At 39.7% G+C, this 12,849-nt stretch overlaps 1 protein-coding gene across 4 annotated transcripts in view; it reads right to left on the reverse strand.

Annotated features, from left to right (window-relative positions):
• Positions 1–12,530, reverse strand: part of hbp1 (HMG-box transcription factor 1) — a 72,747-nt gene extending 60,217 nt beyond the window's left edge. The window contains exons 1-3 of one of the 4 annotated variants that reach the window (XM_072471524.1): positions 12,451–12,466; positions 9,955–10,034; positions 3,120–3,312 (exon numbers count right to left, since the gene is read on the reverse strand). In XM_072471524.1, coding sequence (XP_072327625.1) covers positions 3,120–3,288 — 169 coding nt within the window. In that variant the 5' untranslated portion in view covers positions 3,289–3,312; positions 9,955–10,034; positions 12,451–12,466. Of the gene's footprint in view, positions 1–1,960; positions 2,023–3,119; positions 3,313–9,954; positions 10,045–12,450 lie in introns of those variants that run through there. The other 3 variants (XM_072471523.1, XM_072471525.1, XM_072471526.1) reach the window with 3 other exon arrangements.
• Between the last annotated feature and the right edge of the window lie 319 nt (positions 12,531–12,849).

Genomic DNA, 12,849 nt, shown 5'->3' on the forward strand with positions numbered 1-12,849 from the left:
TGACCAATGTCAATTCTTTCATTCCATTCAGGTAATGACTTTATCGTTCACATTGATAAGAGCGAAGCTACTCTCTGTGCACTGCACACTATGTGGAATCGCTTTACACCCAAATAAAAACGTTTGAGCTGTAGTCACTGGTATATTATAGGTAATGTTTCAAATGGTGGAGCAGACTCGAGGAGCTAAATGGCTCACTGCTGCTCCTAATACACATGTTCATATCCCATTCTAGATGGTTGAGATGAACTGGACTAGATGGCTGTCATCATCCATAATTGTCTTGCTAATAGAGGGTGAAATCATGGCTTAGATTCTGTCTATTTTGTTACCAATGGATGTTTGCAGTGAACAGGCTTTGTGGGGTGAAATTGTCAGGACAGGAGTGCAAAATTGGTACACAGCAAATCAATAACCTGTTTTATCCGACAAATGATTCTCAAGAGCCTTTTCCATTGACTTCAATCTTGGCCTTTGTCTGCTTACCTATCATTGCACACTTCTTGGTGCCTTTATGGGTTTTTTGTTGCATTAGAATATCATAAAGTTATGTTGCATAGTAGATATTGAAAGCAGCAATCTGCAGAGTCTTCAGAAGATGGTGTTGGGAATCTGAAACTCACTGCCTGAAAGGATGGCAGAGGTGGGAATCCTCATTTAGATGAGCACTTAGGACATCATAGCATACAAGGCTATGGAGCAAGTACTGGAAAATGGGATTGAAATAGCAACAGGTGCTTGACGGCCGGCACAGACACGCTGGGCCAAAGGGCCTCTTTCTGTGCTGTAAAACACCATGACTCTATGACTTGCTGATCAAGAAAACATAGATATTTGTGAACCATTCTGTCTTTGTTCTCTGACTTCTTAAAAGTTGTGTTGCACAGAGACACCCGAGGACTCCAATGTGACTGACAGTGAAGACCCATGTTGTTCAATCATTCCACTCTTGTTCATGGATCATTTGCTCTTTGTGATATTACTGATAAAATAGAATCCAATTACATCCTATGAAATAATTATATTGAATATCATGCACCCAGGCAGGTCTTTTTTTTCTTCCACAGAATGGAAACGATCTAGTGTAGTTTATCTGTTCCCCCAAATATGAATTTATTGTCCCCATGTTCATATAATGTAATGTGCAGAACATGTTAATGAGGGATGAGGCAGTCACCAAAATCAGTGTTATCATCTACACACTCTTATAACTATTGGAATATTTTCCTGTCAAATTAATAATATTGCAAAATGCTACTAAAGTAAAATGGGTGCTCTCTGGCCTGTTTAATAGTCGCAATGGGATCACCTGTTGGATGCACACGTACTAATACTGCATTATATCATTGCTGCTCTTAATATTAATGACCTGTGCTGCATACGTATTGGACAATATTTGTAACCAATGGGTGTTGTTGTCATGTTACATGTAGCTTTCTGAGATTGGTGAATCTTGAGAGGAGGAAATATGACGAATGATTGAGGGGGGGGCGGTGGAATAAGGAGTTCGACAAGAAGTAAAACACCAGGGCATTATGATTTCTCTCCCTGGGCCTGTAAGGAATGTGTGATCAAAATGATTTGGGGTTGTACCAATCCAGTTCCTATTGGACAAGGGTCTATAAACAGAAAATGGGTCCTAACTGGTAATCTCACTCACAAAAAAACACAAATACTGGAAACAGAAAAGATTACACTGGTACAGTGGAGGAGGTTTCTCTTGAGGAACATTAATGGATTAAAACTGAGGGAGATTTATTCTGCATTTGGTTGTCAATAATTGAGTGGTTTATGACTACATTGCATGCCTGAAATTCTGCATTCAGTAAGAGGGCAGTGACTTCATAATACACAGGAATCCTCAGTGGTCTGATGATTTAGCCAAAATGTGGCAATCAGTAGGCAATGATAACAAAGTCTAATTAAGTACGTTATACATTCAAAGGTCAAAGATCCTCACCACATGTATCCATCTTTTTAAACAAAAGGCTCCAGAACATTCAGAATCCGAATTCAGAAACCTGCACCCAAACAAATAGAATAGATGCATTTAAGGGACAGATGGGCAAGAACATGAAGGAGAAAAATTCAATATGTTGATAGGGGGAGATGAAGTAGGTTGGGGAGGAGGATTATTTGCTGCTGAAACATAGACCAGTTGGACCAGATTTCCTGTTTCTATGCTAGTAATTCAACATCATCCACATAATCTCAATTTAAAGAAGTTGAACTAGACATATTTAAATAACAACGCTATGCTACAAATTTAAAAACGTAACTGTCAAAAAGGTTTACAATTATGTTCCCAGCATTAAGTCTGCTGGGGCTATAGCAGCGACAGATAATCACAGCATGTTACTGGACTGCAACATTTGGGTGATTATGCTGGTGCTAGCTTTTTCAACTGAACTATCTGCTCCAAAAAAACTTCCCTGTTCTTTTTCTCTATACTTTGATATTTGTCATCTTCCAGTGTTTATAGTTCTGAAATGTCATTCAGTTACATTTCTTAAATCTCACAACTGGTATGTCTTTCAGAATGAACACTGCAGCAACCTAATGATTGTAGTGGAATCGGTTAGTTGTTTTTGAAGAATGGGAAGTAAAGGAAATTATTATAGAAGTGAAAAAGAGGAACTCAATTAGCTTGCCATTACAGTACAAAGACAAAATGCGAGATCTTACAGCTGTTAATGCCTCCAGTTCAGCCGACGGTGTACCCCTGCTGTGAGTTTCCCAGCGGCTTGGGGTGGATTCATGGAAAATCCCATTGACAGTGGCGGGACCAGATCCCGCCACCAGCCAACGACAGGCTGCCTCCCGCCACTGAGAAACACGCTGCTGGGATGCCAGAGAATCTCGCCCAATGTTAGTACTGCATTTGGAATCATACCTATAATTATGAAATACAAATTAATGTAATTCACAATAGAAAACTCAGTGCAAAAGATCTTAAAGCTACCAATTATATATTAATACAGCAAATTTACATTACCTAAAAGCGACTTTGTTTCACATGCAAAGTAGGGATAAGCTTTCATCTTTTGACAATTTACCTTGTAAAACACTGGATCAACATATATTAATCAAAAAATATAAAGTTTTTAAAAATGGCTCACCATATTCCATACACTGGTCATTATTCGCATTTCCAGGTGATGAAGGTAAATCTTCATTACACTTTAATAACTCAAATGAATCATCCATCCCAGAAATTCTTTTGTCGACTACAAACTGAACTTTCTGCACTCTGTTAGGTGTACATTTTGTTTTCATGTCCCACACCATGTTACGCCATTGGATTTCAGTTGACTTGAACAAAAACAAATTTTGAAAAATTAATCAATAACATGAAATATCTGGAGTTACTATATGTCACTCAAATTTGTGATGGGCACCACATATAAAGCTCCTAAATTAAGTTTGAGGATTGGATTTTGCTTGCATGTGATTAGATGGAGAAAATAGTAATAGCAAAGAAAGTAAGCAAACATTTAGAAAACAACCTTTAGACAATAGTTGATGGCAGCATAACCAGAATTTCAGTATAGTTGTAATTTTTCCAATTGACTCGTTGATCACCTATCACTTTGCACAATGCAAGTCAAAAACAGGTGAAGCAACATTACAGAGCAGAGGATAATTGCTCCAGGGCAACGCAACATAATTCCGTCCCATTTTAAAGTCATACAACTGCCCTTGTTTTTCTTTCTCAATTATAAATTTATGTCCGCATTTATCTTACAATGGAAACTACTCACATGAAAGTCACTGCTGTTACACCCCATTGCAAGTGGTTTCCTTCATTAATGTAGACAGGAAGTGTGGAACACAGACATTTTATTCACATAAAAGATGACAGTTATGCATGGTTTTATAACTATGTCCTTCACAGATGCCCTTAATATGGAAAGTATTATCTGGACTTGTTTGTGCAAGCAGTTGCAAAACTTTCATTATAAAGAAAATAAATCAAATTAAGCATTTATCTCTGTAACAAACAATCTGTGGAACTATAAAGAAGTTAAGAAATAAATTTCAAAACAGGTTGCAGGAGTTTTGAAGGTTCTTTTTTTCAAAAGCTAATTAACAATGGAATTGTAAAATGAAATTTGTAACCAAAGTTTATATATCGTACATAAATATGGGGAAAGCAAAAGAAACTTAAGGCAATAAACGGGCAAAAGAATAAAATCTGCATAATTTCTGTTAGGTCATACTGATTTGATTATTTAAAAAACTGAAGAAACATACAGAGAATGGAAAATAGGGAAGATGTATGCCCAGTACATTAACAGAAGTGTTATTACACTCTCCTGCGCAACAATTTTTCTTCACTCATTTTTGAGACCATTTCACAAAGCACAGCATAAAATACAGGGTCCATTAAAACTAGCCAATGGAGATGCCAGGTGAGCTACTGGCAATTGCATTATTAAGCATCTGCTGTGTTTTTCATTAGTGAAGCAGCCTTGCTATTTAAATGCAGTATAAATATCTCACTTGATAACAGGAGCATCATAAAATAAATTAAGACATGGACCACGTAAGAAGATATTAGGTCAGTGCAAGTGATTCTTTGGCTCTGATAAATTAGATAATTGAACCATATGAAGGCAGTCTCACACAGCTGGACAACAGTGCAGAGGCAATGGAGGAAGATGGTGTAGTCAACTGTGTCAAAGGCTGCAGACAGTTGAGAAGGAGGCAAAGGTCGCTTTTGACACCATCCCATAGGATTTCATTTGTGACTTTGAAAAGAGCTGTTTTGGGGCTGAAACCCAACTGGAGGGATTCAAACATGGAGTTTGGGAAAGATGGGAATGGATTTTGAAGAAAACAATGTCTTCAAGGACATAGGGGAGGAAAGGAAAGAGAGATGAATGTTTTAGGAAACACTTCCCACTCCTCAAAAGGAATTTTTTCTATCGATCAAATTGAATACCTAACAGAATAAGTACAAACCCATTCTGTTGCTCTGCATTTCAAACTTAATGTCAACTAGACAATTTCAACTTGGTTTGTTTCAGTCAGAAGGGTTGACCTTAATGGCGGTTTACCCATGAAATACCTCAAATTCAAGACTTCTGCGAGAAGATTTCTCCAAAAGAAAGGTTCAGATGTCTTAATATCCTTTCCCTGTTTAACAATTTACCAGCTTAAAGAATGGAAGAATAATTACAATAATTGCATCAGCAAGAATCAAAACATTTTCATCAAGATACATTCTTAAATTTATATTTTTTTAAATTATACCAAACACATTGGCTGTAGTAATGACATGGGCAAAGTTTTCAGAGTAAACTATTCCAGGAACCAAACCGAACGAGACACTTCTCATTGAGGTAACCATGGTCCTTTAAACTAAATGTTGAATAGGTTGGAGCGTGTTCTAGCTTTATAGAATGCAAATATCATTTTACCAAGGATTTCCTGCTACTTGTTTCCCATTCCAAAATCAAATTTCCTTTCCTCCACATTTCAAAAGTATAATATATTTAAAGTTAGAATTGAGATGAGCACTACTGATGCTGTATTACATGCTGTCACTTCACTAATTTTTTTGTACTTTCTTACTTCGTCTCCCTTTTTTCAGTTCCTTTCAATGTTTTTACCTTCTCCATTTCAATTTTATATATTACGAGTGAACAGTGGTCTTACAAAGGCGATCCTGATTCAAAAAATGGGAGAAGAAACTGTTAGCACTGCTGCCTCACAGTGCCAGGGACCCGGGTTCAATTGCGGCCTTGGGTGACTGTGGAGGTTTCACATTCTTCCATTGTCTGCATGAGTTTCATCCGGATGCTCCAGTTTCTTCCCACAGTCCAAAGATGTGCAGGTTAACTGGGGTTATGGTTAGAGCAGGGGAGTGAGCCTAGGTGGGGTGTTCTTTCGGAGGGTTGGTGCAGACGTATAGGGCCAAATGGCCTCCTCCTGCACTATAGGGATTCTATGGATTTTATGCGAGACTGCAAAAGATTCTAACATTCTGCCAACACCACTACCATTCCCCCCTTCAAAAAACGATACCTTCCAAGATATGATGCAGTACATTGGGGAGGCGGTGGCATAGTGGTATTGTCACTGGATGAGTAAACCAGAGACCCAGAGTTCAAATCCTGACACTGCAGATGGTGAAATTTGAATTCAATTAAAAAAAAATCCGGAATCAAAGTCTAACGATGACCACAAAGCCATTGTCGAGTGTCGCAAAAACCCATCTGGTTCACTAATGTTCTTTCGGAAAGGAAATCTGCTGTCCTTACCTGGTCTGGCTTACATGTGACTCCAGATCCAGAGCAACTTGGTTGACTCTTAAATGCCCCTTCAAGGGGCAATAAATGCTGGCCCAGCCTGCGGCGCCCACGTCCCATGAACGAATAAAAAAAGTTGTATTAATCCCCCTCCCCATTCCATGGAGGAGATTGCATGGAGACATATACAACATGCAGCACTGAGACACATCACAGGTGCACTGTCATATCTAAATGCCACTAAAAAATTAATAATTGTAATGGCTCTCCCCTCTACATCAATGGAAAATTGTCTGAGTTAATGGAAAGTGTTATTGTTTAAAGCCAAAATGCCATTAATCATTTCCTGTCCCAAATAAAATAGCATTGATCGTTTCAGAGCCACATGGAAAAATTAAGTTTTGTATCATACGTAGATGATCGGATGCTTTAATAAAAATTTAGAAAATCAAATAGATTAAAATAGTAAGTGTTTATTGATAAAATTATAAATGCACCATCTGTTTTAATAGTACAAAGGTTCTTCAGATAGACACTTAAGTTAATGTATAAAAATGTAAAAAAAAGCATCACAAATATATGAGCATGGAGCATTTCGCACCATGCTTTAGAACCCCATTATAAGGCATTTCTAGTCTGATTGTCTCACTCCCCACAGCCCAGCCAAAAGTAAAGTTTACCAAGCTGCTAAAAAAAATGTAGCACAGCTGTTTTGCTTTTGGAGATGGCTGTTGTTCCAGGCCATAGTTTAATCAGTTTGACAAGCTTGTTTGGTGCTTCAGTTAAAATTCAGATCATTTTCTACAATATTTTTATAGCTTTTCAATAAATATTGATGGACAAATGTTTAAAATGCCTAGATCACACAATTCATTATAAATTGTCACAGAATCAATCATAATGGTGGAAAATCCTGTCTTTGGATTTGAAGTGTCTATCTGAAATCAAAATTTCAATAGCATTATTCCCAAAAGGTCTACCTAAGGCACCGGGGGGGGGGGGGTCTTTAAATTTGGGAATTTCATAAGTAGCTACTCTCCTACGTCAGCAGATTCATTTTTTCAGCGTAACTTTGATGACGGTAAGGGATAACATACACCTAATATCATCCCACCACAGGCTAAACAAGGAAATTAGCAAATTAATGCAGCCAGCTCAGAAGGCCTCTGGCAAGATTTGCAATGCTGTAAACGCCTCGTGAGTACATTGCGATCTGAATCTCGCCCTCACTAGGCGAGATCCAGATTAGCGTATTTAAGCGAGCCATTACTCATAACATGTGCTGCATTCTCCTGGGAACTAACAGCCTCGCCTGGGAGACTTTGTCATGGCACTGTTTGGCACTGGTTCCAGCAAACGTGGACCAGGCATAACGGCACCTGGGAGCGGCTTAAGGACCACGTAAGAGGTATGTTAGGTGCAGTGTGGTGGAGTCTGGAGCCATGGCAGGGTGCCTGGGGGGGGGGGGGGGTCAAAATTTCGGTGAGGCACCTAGAACACTCTACCTGCACTGGCGAGCTGAGCTCATCAGTGCAAGAAATGATGTAAGTGCAGCCTTGTTGGGGCATTCCTTGCTGAGGCCAAAAAATAAGCAATGTGCCGTTAAATGGACTGTAGCACCGAGAAACACCCCTCTAAATGTACCCGAAACAGAACTGTTTCTGTCCCGTTAAATCGTGCCCATTATTTATTCAGAATTACCATTCACAGTGCAGCTGCTCCCTGACTCCCACAAGGCAATGCTTGCGTTAACTGAGAAATGACAAACAGCATTCAGTACCATGAATTCAAAAACTCTAGCCAGTTGTGGCCTGTACATTCACTGCTGATGTTCCTCCCAACTATGGCATGCAACTTCAATGTATCAAAAGTGAAATCTAAAAGAAGCACAAACTGAATTCTAACTTAAGTGATCAGATGCTACACCAGCAAAGTGTCTATATATCATTGGATGGCATAGAAGAGAACTGGGAATTGAGCTACAAAACGCTAACAAAACAAGCATTGCTGACCCTGTCCTTTGCTTTGACAAACATTTTCTCATATTGTACCATGCAGCTGGTGAACTTTAGGCATTTGTGAATACACAAAGTAGCTCCACCATCTGACCATTCCGCTTCAATCCAATGAAACACAAAAATCCCAATTTAATTAACTTTTGATTGCCAAATCAGTTTAATGTAATTATGTCATTCTGTAATAATTTCCAAATCTTAATTAATACACTTATGAAAACTACATGACAGAAATGCTGCACCATTCCAGACAGTCATAAGTACCACATTTCATGCACAGGTGACATATGTATGTTTATTAAATGCTACATTTTCCACATTCGGAAGTTCCTTCTTTACACTTCATACCATGGCCTCATATATACTGTAGGTATAGAACTGATTTGGGAGTTTCCCAATTAATTGCAACAGCTCTTCTGTTTATGACACTGAACAATGAGGCAAAGCAGGTCAATAAGATCCTAAGTGTTACGATCTTTGGTTTCATTCACCATTAAGGTAACAGTGTTAAGAGCAGCACTTCCAAAACCTTCAGGACTAAAAAGTCAAATAAGGACAAAGCAGTGAATTTAAAAAACTTCAAATTTAACTGACTCGCTTTGATTTTAATGAGTTGATTTGCCAGCCCAAAATGCCACGCACAATATATTGCTTTATTTCCCTGCCTAACATGCTCAGAGTACGTTATCCATTAAGTCTCTCAAAATAATTTGCTTGAAGTATTTCCTGAATTCCAGTTACATATATATAGTTTAATTCTGGAGCCTTAAATATTGTTGTACTGTCCACTACGGAAACCACCCATCATAAAACAATTTGATGATAATTATTTGTACTTTTTGAAGGGAAGTAAAAATGTAGGAAATCACATCTTTACAGCAAATGTTGCTGCCTATGTCATAATGCAGTATTTGAAGCAAATGGGGCATAGACACTGGCAGGAATAAGTTTGATAATTGCAAGGGTTCACTATCACGCTACAACACCTCCAACTTTTTAATGCCCTGGAGGGTCTTTTTCCTCTAACAATACCAATGACTCACTCAGCTCTCATTAGTCCGAATACAGAAGAGACCATATATGTACCCGCATTATTTGAAAATAATTCATTAACTGCATAGAATTTGTCACATGCAGTATAAAAATCAAATGGCTAGTTTGATGACCATATACAAGCTCTACAAGTCGGTAAACATTAATTGGCAGTAAATCAATTTATATTGGGTTATTCAGACTTGTACCTTTTCTGCTACATCCAATACATCACAAAGGTTGCTTTGTGCCTGAATTTTCAAATAACTGCTAAATTAATCACTGGTTCTTGTCTGGAAGTCAATCAACAGAGGTGATTCCAAATACAAAACTCAACTGTTTGGGCCTATATAAAAATGCACAGTATATTGCTTTATTTCACCATATTTACTGGCATAGGACAGAAAAGTTTCACAAGTAATCCATCTTAAAGGTCCTTGGATTGTGATCTTTCAATACGTCAGGTGTATTAATGCACACAATTCCAATTTTACATACCTATTTAAAGTCTATGGGGGACAATTTATATTTATATAATTTGGCCAGTCAAATCATTTTAACTCTATTGTAGAATTTAAGTTCTTTTGGTTGATCCTATATCCCACGAGCTGCGTTTTAATAACAGCAAGAATAAAACCAAACACTTCACTTACTTTTGCTGTTCTCTCCTCTTCAATTTGTTCTATTAATATCTGGAGTTTGTTTCTCTTCTACTTTCAACAAAGGTCAGTAGCTAAAACATAAAACTACTTTTTTTTATTTTTTCAGGTCTGTTTTGGACAGGTCTATTAAACATTCCTAGAATTTTCCATTTATGGGCCTTGCATTAATTCTACTGTTGTTAACAGGCTAAGTATAGTTAATTTCTAGTACTGGCCCAGATTTTATAATAATACTGACAGCAAACAGTCAACATACACAGTCATTACTCTTCTGAAAGCGGCAGCAACTTCTAGCGTCCACACCGACATGGTTAAATGCAGAAATTCATAAGTTATCAGTGATCTGACAATTCCACATGGAAGGCAATGTTGAAGTTTCCCAAGACTGCAATCAAGTAAATGCCACTGAACCTGATGGTAAGTTGCCTCTTTTGTTACTGTAAGATCCTTTGGATGGGTCCATTAGCTCAATTGGCTAAAAAGTTAGTATGTGGTTCAGAATAATGGCAACAGTGCGGGGTTAAATTCCCATTCTAGCTGAGGTAGATTTGGAGCCTGCCTCCCCGCCCTGTAGTAAAATCACGACATCAGCCATGGTTAGGTGACCCTCAAGTAATTGAGAACACTGACTGGAGAAGAACAACCCTTGAAAATAAGTTACACATTGTTGAATATGGTGTAATTGATTTCTTAAATGTACTGAACAGATTCACTTGTCCTTGAAAACTAATTTTAGCTTTGCAGAAATGTTTGTAGTAGGATTTAAAAAACGATATTTAAACTTCTATATTATTCCTATGTGTATGTCTCAATCATTATTTTACTCTCCATAACATTAAAAGTGAAAAGTTCTGTGCATCACACTTAATGGGATGTACAGTGCTACATATAATTACCTAAGGAATAATGGATTGGTTTATATAACTGAATAAGTCTGAGGAGAGAACAAGTGAAAGTCAAGCATTGTGTTTGTTTGGCATGGTTGTTAAAAAGGGGCTCATGGGATAAATACGCAAACCCAAAAACTAATAATAATGAGCTGACTGGCCGAGTTATTGTAAATATAAACACGTGTGGTCTATCATAGACCTGTAAGTTATTCTTAAATTCGTATTTATTGTCATCTCCATTCATTTTAATGTTTGGCCTCAATTGCATAAATGCAGTACCGTTTTCAGCCAGAGTTTGAAATAGTCTCTCTCCCCCCCCCCCCCCCCCCACCCACATTCCACGACTCATTCAATCTTGTATAACGCACACAATTCAGTTTATTCACTCTCAGTTCCGTTTATTCTGAAGTTTGCTGACCTGCCAAGCATAACCCCTTCCCTACACCCACCCACCCTCCCCTCCCCCAGAACAACATTTTGGTTCACCACGGTAACTTATTTGGATTAGAAAACTGAGTGTCTTCATAGATGTGTTTTACAATCTGCGTCACTCTGACAGCTCAAGCTTCCTTTCTTAACAGACATCAACAACTTTAGTGCTTGTTTGGGGGGGGGGGGGGGGGGGATTGAAGGGGGTTGGTTTTAAAGAGAAAAAGAGCAGCAAGCTTTAAAAATAAAACGTAGCGCACAAAACCACCATTTGCTTCGGAAAGATTAATTGAAAAGCTGGGGGATCTGCCAGACAGTAAACAAATGTCTTGATCCTGCTCACGAACACGCAGAAACTTTAAATACACCATCATGTGACTCTCACACACCCTAAATCCAGGGCGGTGAGCCTGCGCCTCGGCTCATTCATTCAGAACTGCGTAACAGGGCAGTTTGACAACAAACCCATCTTCTCCGGATCGACTTCAAACTTTCAGCAGTGCCCACCCCACATTTTCACACACGCACATAAGAAGGATAACCCCCCCCCCCCCCCCCAGCTCACTGTCGACGCCGAGTAAAAACATGTCACCGATTCATTGTTTGAGCCCGGAAAGCACCCCAGCCATTAAAAACATATTAGTCACCTCATCAGGGACTAAAGTCCTGTCAGGGATAATTTTTACAGACGATATTGGAGGGAGGGGAACTTGAATTTAAAAAAACTATTTGGTCTCGACAATCTTTCGCTCCCTCCCCGGCCCCCAAAAATCATAATTCCCAGAAAACAGGCGCCACGACAATCACCCTAAACGTCAAATTCAAATAGAAGGAAAGGGAAACAAAGGCTGAAGTGATTGTCGAGTCGGGGGGAGGGTAAGGGAGAGTCACTTCATCGGATGGTCGGCCGCCGCGGCCCAGGGAGCTGTCACCAAATGAATGGAAGAAGCGTCACCCATTAAACCAGCAGCGGAAAGCCGATCAACAACAAAGCTGGGACACGTCACAGTCTCTCTGTCCCTAAACTCTCTCCCCCCCGGCCCGACCTAACCCGCCGTCTGCCACCCCGACCTCCCGTTAAATCGCCGCCGCACGCCAATCACCCCCCTCTTTCCGGTTTACATCCCCCCCCGGAGTCTCTCTCTCACTCACTCACTCACTCACTCACCAGCTCCGCCGCCATTACCGAATTTCCCTCGAGCGGCGGCGGAGGCGGATTCCCAGCCTCGCCACCCAGCCCGCCCATTGGACCGCCCGCCCGCGTCAATCAGAGAAAGGCACGTCGCCCATTGGAGAACGGTAGCGCTTGCGTCACTGGAAAGGGGTAAACAATAGCGCGCGCGGGGCATGCCGGGAGGTTCCATCCCACCCCCTCCCCCACTCTTTCAAGTCACCAGATGGGTGGATGAATGGTGCCACCTTTATCCACCCACACCCCCCCCCACCGTCTGCGTTAGTTGGACACTATGCTCAGGTCGTAGCCCAGGCCCAAATACATTTGCAATATGTGGCTGTTGCTTCAGCATAAAGTTGCAGAACTCCTCACTGAACAGCACTGTGAGAGCTC

The sequence above is a fragment of the Scyliorhinus torazame genome, chromosome 13, assembly GCF_047496885.1.
Source record: "Scyliorhinus torazame isolate Kashiwa2021f chromosome 13, sScyTor2.1, whole genome shotgun sequence".
In the NCBI taxonomy this organism is placed as follows: Eukaryota; Metazoa; Chordata; class Chondrichthyes; order Carcharhiniformes; family Scyliorhinidae; genus Scyliorhinus; species Scyliorhinus torazame.